General features: G+C 54.6%; 2 protein-coding genes and 1 pseudogene across 5 annotated transcripts; 1 reads left to right on the top strand and 2 right to left on the bottom strand.

The window, feature by feature from the left end:
* Positions 1-364: 364 nt before the first annotated feature.
* H257_17831 lies at positions 365-437 on the top strand (annotated as a pseudogene). The gene has a single exon. The product of its transcript is annotated as a tRNA-OTHER (tRNA).
* Positions 438-1,684: 1,247 nt separating this feature from the next.
* H257_17830 (hypothetical protein) lies at positions 1,685-6,011 on the bottom strand. Of its 3 annotated transcripts, XM_009846773.1 has the most exons (5): positions 5,074-6,011; positions 4,664-4,992; positions 2,176-4,597; positions 1,981-2,114; positions 1,685-1,925 (listed from the first exon to the last, which is right to left on the bottom strand). In XM_009846773.1, exons 1-5 carry the CDS (start codon positions 5,975-5,977, stop codon positions 1,806-1,808), a joined length of 3,909 nt encoding a protein of 1,302 aa, XP_009845075.1. In that variant the 5' UTR covers positions 5,978-6,011; the 3' UTR covers positions 1,685-1,805. The 3 variants fall into 3 exon arrangements, with proteins under 3 accessions (XP_009845075.1, XP_009845076.1, XP_009845077.1); XM_009846774.1 differs by having other exon boundaries at positions 1,981-4,597; XM_009846775.1 differs by having other exon boundaries at positions 1,685-2,114.
* Positions 6,012-6,127: 116 nt separating this feature from the next.
* On the bottom strand, positions 6,128-7,432 carry H257_17829 (hypothetical protein; the record flags this gene model as incomplete). The annotated part of the gene is made up of 1 exon (XM_009846772.1): positions 6,128-7,432. One exon carries the CDS (start codon positions 7,430-7,432, stop codon positions 6,128-6,130), a length of 1,305 nt encoding a protein of 434 aa, XP_009845074.1.
* Between the last annotated feature and the right edge of the window lie 76 nt (positions 7,433-7,508).

Raw genomic sequence — 7,508 nt, 5'->3', positions numbered from 1 at the left:
AAAAGTTCATCCGCGTACCTCAACGGCGTACTGGGGACTGTAACTGTGCCAGGGTCCAACAGGCGCATGACCAATGAATCCTTCTTAGCCGAAGCTTGAAAATAAGGTATCGATATTTACCAGCCCTGAAAATAGATTATTACATCCAACGTCACATAAGAAATAGACTATTTTTTCTATCTTATCTAGATTATTATTTCAAAGATATATGAAGTCCGAAGCCTGGTGCCACAATCGGCAGTCGGACTTGCAAAGTAACCTAGTCGTTTTACTCAAATGCTTTTAGCCAATCAAAGCAAGTTGCATGAATGGGAATAATAATATTTCCCAAATACCCATACTCTACCGGTAGTATACAGTAGGGGGGGGAATAGCTCAGGTGTTAGAGCATCGGTTTCTTAACTCAAAGGTCGTGGGTTCGATACCCGGCTTCCCCGGATTATTTCCGCAAGGATTTATCCGTCCCTCCCCTGGGGAATCCGGATAACAAGGGCTGCGTACGAAGACGAGGACCGAACTTCGAAGAAGATCGGTCGAAGCACGAGGTATGAAGCGTTGAGCGAAGTAAAAACCGAAGATTACACACCGCCCCTGGTCGAGCAGGCGCGTTACAATTGGCGAAGCGGTTCCATAACATGTGGTTCTAGTGTCGGCCCTCGCGGAGGAATGTCTTAAAAATGATAATCCAAACTCAATTAACCGGTAGTATACAGTACTTGGACGATCGTGACAAATTTCGGACGATCCTGGGAAATACTACACCACTTCCCGTTCAAGTTGAAATGAATTTCCAGTCAATGTGAAATGAACACGTTCGAAACACGACGATTTTCAAATCAACATGAATTCTCTAACATTCAACTTGAAACATACTTTGTTTCATATATATTCTGGTGTATGATTTGGATAAAGGAGGAAGATGGGTGAGGGAGGGTAGACATGATTATTGAATCACTATTGTATACTGAAGGGTAGTATAATTCATCACCTTACGGTTACTATACTATAGTTGAAGTAAGTTTAACGTTTCATTTTGAAGTGAACATTTTTCATGTTGAGATGTGAAACTGCACTTGTGAAATCTTATAATATTTCTGCATTTCACATTGACTGGAAATTCATTTCAACTTGAACGGGAAGTGGTGTAGTACCCCAATTGTTGAGGGTGCGTCTGGTAACCGGAAATATTGCAGTAATATTCAGGCCCAAAACGCCATTTTGGGGTCGAATTCAACAAATCTGATCAAAATTGAAACATGTTTTACTTGAAGGGTTTTAACCTAATCATTCCACGTGGGATTTACTCGTTGAAGAGATGGATGGACCTTTTACCTCCATTTTGAAAATGTTCATCTCATTTTGCGAGAAGATGGAATAATATTTTTAAAATGTTACCAGACGCACCCTGATACAAATATTTAGAGAGGTGTCTCAGCAGTTCCATGGAGCTAGGTTGACGACCAAATCACCAACGAAGATGCAACGACCAAGGTTTCTGTCAACCAGGTGAAGTATGAACTAAAATCCGATCGTGTAACAATGTACTGCCATATTGTTTGAGGATGGAAAAGTCGATCATTTCCCGCAGCCTCCTGGGTCCGGTTCGGTCGATTGAACGGGGTCCCTGTGTTTCGAACCTTCCGCTGAAGCCAATATATGGAGGACAACGCACTCTCTCACATGATTGCCATCCCAATCGTTCTTTCAATGTTCTAACTATATCCACAACTTTCCCGTGGAATAGCCAAACCTTGGACACTTTCTCGAGTGTATTTTTAGGGTAAATAAGGTCACATGATGTTAGTTTAAGCTTTTGGCTTGGCAGTGATCGCGAGGAAGCGCTCTTTGACGAGCTGAAGGCATGCTTGTCGATCGTGAATGAGAAACTCCAGCGTCTCGGCGTCTTCGTCGCTCCCTTCCTGCTTCTACGCCCACAACCAATATGACAATTCTCCACGGTTTTCATCACACAAATCCAACCTTGAAATGAAACAGCACCGACGTCTGCAGACCCCGCTTGGACGTGATCTTGGACAGCAACTTGAGCTGCCGCTTGTCTTCGATGCGCCCCCAGCCGGGGCGATCCACCTCGGGGCAAATCGCCATCACATACCCTACCCCCATCCATCCAATCAAATGCTCGGAAATGTCACCATGTCCAAATGTCTCATTTACCATGGGACACAACCACGTCACACGTCCACTCCAAGTCGCCCGACACCTTTTGCGCGGCAAACCAGCGGAATTCCGTCGACGCGGTCGCTTTCATCTCTTCCACGTTGACTACTAAAGACGGCAGGTCGTCCATGACCATCTCGTTTGAAGTATCGTCCATGAGGTCTTGGCTCGCGGTGCGGGTGAGCCGCGCCGAGACGGACCGAGCGGCGACAGCAGCCGTTTCCGCCGCGCGCTCGACAAACGAATTCAAGAAAAACGTGGGGGGGGGTCCAGAAGTGGTCGACTTGGCCGGCGGATGATCGTCTTCGATGGTCTTGACCGGGGCGGACTTGGGGGAAAACGGTCCCCACGACGTCTCAAAGCCAGCACGAATGCGCACGACGTACGGCGTCCCGGGACTCAATTGAGTCAACACGCACGAATTGAGTTGACTCGACACGTCCTTGGACACCCACATCGCCCCAAATATCGAGTTCTTCGAGTACTGGACTTGATACTTGACAACGAGCGGATCCAGCAACCCTTCCCACGACACCACAACCGACGAAGTGGTCGGGGCTTGGACGGCAAGTCCCGTGGGCGGCATGAGCATCCGTTGCTGCGAAAGAGGTTGCACACTTGGTAACGAAGCCGGCTTGTTGCTTTGAGGCACGACGTGATTGTTTATCTGCTTATCTTCAAATGCCAACCTCTCCAGCACGGCCGCATTATCGACAGTCGTCTCAAACGCCCACAAGTCCGTGTCTTGCAACCTCACAAACACGAATGGCCCCCTCGTGACCTTTTCCTCACACTTGATCAGAGACCCCTTGTCCAGGGCCACATCGACCGTCGGCGCCTCGTAGGACGGACCCGACCGCGCGCGAAGCCCAATGAGCACGCGGTAGTAAAACAACCCGAGCTCTACCACGTCGGGGCACTCGCCGGCGAGAAACACTACCGACGATGTCACACATGTGGTGGTGGCGCGGGGACTGGCGAGTTTGGGTGTGTTGTCGAGGGGAAGTGTCGACAGCACCGCGCTCGCTTCGCTGTACACCCCCCACGTCGAGTCGGTGCCGCATCGAAGTCGAACGAGGTACTTTTCATTGGGTTCCAGACCTACCAACGTTCCAGCCGACACGGCGGGGGCTGCGATGTGGTCCAAGAGGCCGACCCCCGACCGGTTCTTGACGGCCACAGTCGCCCACGGATGGAAGCGGTGCTCCGACTGCATTGCAAACTGCAGTTGGTACCGTGTCGCACCGGGCACAGTGTCCCAGAGGAGGCTGAGTGAGTACGGTCCGTTGCGAAGCATGGTGGGCGCATGCGGCGATACCGACAGCGCGTCCAGCACATCCAGGAGCCGCGACGACGGATGCGAGAACTCAAGCGTCATGGGGCGCGCGGCGGCATGCAGCATGTCCATCACGTGATGGAACTTCATGCCGTGGACACTCTGGCCGGCGACCGCGACGAGGACGTCCCCCCGCTCGATCTGGTTGGTCAGGTCGGCTTGACCTTTGGGCACGACGCTGTCGACTGTGATCGGGCTCTTGTCGATGCCTTTAAACAGAATCCCGAGCTTGCCCGACCCAAACAGCACTTGCTTGGTGGGGGCGATCGAGGGGCTGCTGCTGCTGCTACTCGTTCGCTTGAGCACCTCTTTGCTCCGCACGACCACTTCGACCCACTCATCTTCGTCCACAAGGGGGCCCTGCGTCGTATCCCCCTCCAACAATGACGGCGCTTTCTTCGCAAACGGCTTCATGGCGCCGCGAAAGCGCTGCGTGAGCGTGGGCAGTTTGCCCAGCAGCAGCTTCTTCGCTTTGGATTTGAGCGAATATGGATCGTCCGGTCCGCTCCACTCGCCGACTGTCAATTGGTCTACAAGCTCGGCGTCGGCATGCGCGGCCACTTCGGCGCGCAGTGCGTCGACGCCGCCTTGGACTCGGCTGACATGCGGAAAGCCATGCTGGAGGAAGAGCAGCACGAACCGGGTCACGTGCATATCGCTCTCCGTCGATCGGTCATTCGAGGACGACGTCGCGGGGGGGGTTGCCGGCGGCGGACTACTACTATTACTACTAGTAGGGGGGTCGTCGGGGGACCCGCGTTGCGGCGACGCTTGGTCCCCGAGAAAGCAGAAATGACAGTCTTTCATGCGGCCAAACCCATCCAGCAACACGTTGAATGCTTCGGGGCTGGCAAGTACGTCCGGGTCAATGTGGTACGACAAGGTAAAGTGAAACTCCTGGAAGGCAGCAAACGGCCGGCAGTCCAGGACAAGCAAGGTGAAGCCGTTGGGGGAGGTCTTGTTGGTCTGGATCTTGGAGACCATGTGAGCCGCCACTTCTTGGGCATGCAAGCTCAAGCACGGCGCCGCGCCCATGTGCCGCAGCGCCGGCAACGACCTGTCCGTGAGGGGGCGATAGCACACCTACACATCGCGATTATCATCATCATATACTCATCCCTCAGGGGGAAGCCGCCCAAGCAACTGTACCAGCAGGACATCCTTGCGAAAGGACGCAGGGGTGTTGGCGAGTCGGTCCTGCGCGACGGCCGTGAGCTTGTGCACATGCGCCACCGATGTAAACGTGAGACGAGCCAGCACCTGCGGCATCTCCGCCACGTCGGCCTGCATGACGCGGTCGCGGCTGTCTTCGAGCAGCGCGAGCGCGAAAAAGTGCAGCAAGATGGGGTCGTCCGCAAGTAGAACCGTGTCCCAGAGGGCAAACACGAGGTCGGGCGATTCGTGGCGAGTGAAAAACGTCATGAACCACGATGTCACATACAGCTCGGGGGTCATGTCGTGCTGGTCCAAGTGCGCGCCTAGAACAAACACCACACCGCCACGTCGTCATCGCAAGAATCAACGCGATTGTGAATGAATCAAGGGGGCTGGTTGCGTACACAGAACGGGGTCGTGGTACTGCAAAAGCAGCCGCAGCAGCCGCATAGAGCACTGCAGCGACCGAAACTCCCGGTCGGAGAATACATTGGTCAAGAACTTGTCAATGAACGAGTAGAAGCATTGGTACACGACGGCGTCCGTCCATCCTGAAGACGACGACGACATGGACGAGATCCCGCGCAAGAGAAGAAACGGCGCCAGCACTTCGTTCATGCCTTGCTTGTATCGAATGTTCTTGCATTTGCAATAGTACGTCAGCATGTGCACCAACGTCCGCTCGACGGCTTCCCGCGAGTCGGCTGGAAAGTCCTTGGCCCGGGTGCGCGGCGCATCCGCACGGATCACGCGCTGGTTCGGGTCGTCTTGTTCCGTCGGGGACACGACCGGCAGTTCCGCTTTGATGCCGCCAGGACAGAGGAGTTCCTTCCACACACGAGCGCGCCACTGGGTCGGGATTTCGCCCAGATCGCGGCACAATTGCGTGATGATGTACGTGTCTGGCCGACGTTTGTCCAGTTCTGCATCCAGAGATCGCATCAAGTCGTCGTTGGAGATTGGGACGTCGATGTCCTCGACATCGATGCTTTTGCGGAGATACGACGACGGTCCATCCTCGTCAACGGGCTCGTGGCTCTCACTAGGAGGCGAGGATGGAGCATCTTGCTTCCTGTTTCTGCTTTCCTCTTCGTTATGTGGGATACGTTGTGCAGGATCGTCCGGTGTCAATCGATTCGATGGCAACAACAACGACGGCATCGTTCCTGCCGGTGGGCTACTGTCGTGTGCCTCGTCTGCTTCTTTGACTTCTTCCTCATCTAGGTTCAACAGCATCTTTGGAATCGATGCTTGGGGTGAGCGTCCAAGGACATTCGTGGTGTCCATCGGAGGTGCTGCCGCCGCCATGCCACAGAGTATCTAACCTGGTACTGTAGCGGCCACCTTTCGCAAAATGTCATGTGTACTTGCCCGAACGAAGAAGGTATCCGGATACGGATACGGAACAAGATCTTGTTAACCATAACTACTCAGAGGAAATCGGATGTGTTTGTGTGCTTAATGTCGCTGCGCCAATGCTTCAACGATCGACGTGAGCTCGTCGACAGTCACGGGAGGTCGACCGTCCATGGCGCCGTCGACATTGAGCAAGTCCACGGCCTTTTGCTGGTGGGGTTTGGTCAGGTCGAGGAAGCCTTCGATCAAGTCGCCGTCGACGAACCCTCGGGCCTCGTTCACGGTTCGCTTGCTTTCGTACATGCGCCATTCCTTGTGCAGCAATCCCCCCACGCCTTTGATCACTTGGTTCAGCGCCGACTCGACGCGCCGCAGGAACCCATACTGCGCATTGTCTAGGGGTAAGATACATCCGATCATGCCGCTGACCGTCCCAAACAGCAGCGGCGTCCTCGTGGTTGCCTGTCCCTGCTCTTGCATGACCAGACTGCCGTGGCGGAATCGGTTGACAAACTCGCCGACGTGGTACTCAGAGACACAGTCCAGTCGACTGCGCTCCTCGTCGGTCGTGGCGCCGCTCTGCCGCTCGACGCAAAATAAGTTAAAGTCCGTCTCGCTCCCGATAAAGTGGTCGTCGTCGAGAATGTCCACCGCGGCCATCCAGTTGGAATTCAAATCTTTCGCCACTTCCTCTAAACTCCCGTCCAGCGCTTTGTACTGCAACAGCGAGATGGACTTCATCAAGTCGCCAATCGCGATAAAGTCCCCGCGGCTCTCCATGTACAGCACCAGTGTGTGGCCGTGGTGGCCGCACTCGGCCACAAGCTCCTTGTCCGCGTCCTCGGCGTTGTCGCTCCACTTGAACAACGTCGTCTTGCTGTTGATGCCTGCTAGCAACTTGCCCTGGAACGCGTTCAGACAGTACACGGCGCCCTTGACCTCCTTCTCGGCCACGAGCACCAGCTTAGCCTGGACCACCGACAGCACAAGGATGCGGCCCTGGTGCGGTTCGTTCTCCTCTTCGTGGACGTACGCCGTGCCCACGACGTAGTACGGATGCCCGTCAAACGTCAGGTGTACGATCGAACAAGCCGACTCGAAGGGATCCAATCGGTACGAGAACAGCGTGTCAAACGACTGGTCGTCCACGAGCCGCACAAAACTCACCTCCATCTCGTCCACGCTGGACGTGGCGTCCGAAGCTGCTGCTGCGTCCATCGAGTACTTGACCGTGCACACGGCCAGTGTGTGCGACGTCGGGTCGTGCGCCAGCCGCCGCGGCCATTCGTTCAGCGGCACCGTTTGCACGTGAAGCTTTTGGATGTTGTCGATCGTGCCAATCGTCAAGTCCTCCGCCGACGCCAGCGCCAAGCAGTCTGGCAATGCTACCGAGTTGAACGAACACATGACGTTCACTTGCTTGACATTCACCTAGACGTGTTGCCAATGGTTAAGAGAGGGGGTAGAAAGGGGAAAGGGGGGT

This window comes from Aphanomyces astaci (assembly GCF_000520075.1).
Source record: "Aphanomyces astaci strain APO3 unplaced genomic scaffold supercont1.122, whole genome shotgun sequence".
Classification (NCBI taxonomy): Eukaryota; Oomycota; class Saprolegniomycetes; order Saprolegniales; family Verrucalvaceae; genus Aphanomyces; species Aphanomyces astaci.
This window is presented reverse-complemented; position numbering and strand designations above follow the sequence as displayed.

Bases quoted from the DNA above. Each gene is read 5' to 3' on its own strand.
- H257_17830 (XM_009846773.1), bottom strand. From the start codon at position 5,977: ATGGCGGCGGCAGCACCTCCGATGGACACCACGAATGTCCTTGGACGC. The intron at 4,598-4,663 runs GTACAGTTGCTT...CGCGATGTGTAG, and splicing joins TTCGCAAGGATGTCCTGCTG to GTGTGCTATCGCCCCCTCAC. The intron at 1,926-1,980 runs GTTGGATTTGTG...TTGTGGGCGTAG, and splicing joins CGGTGCTGTTTCATTTCAAG to AAGCAGGAAGGGAGCGACGA.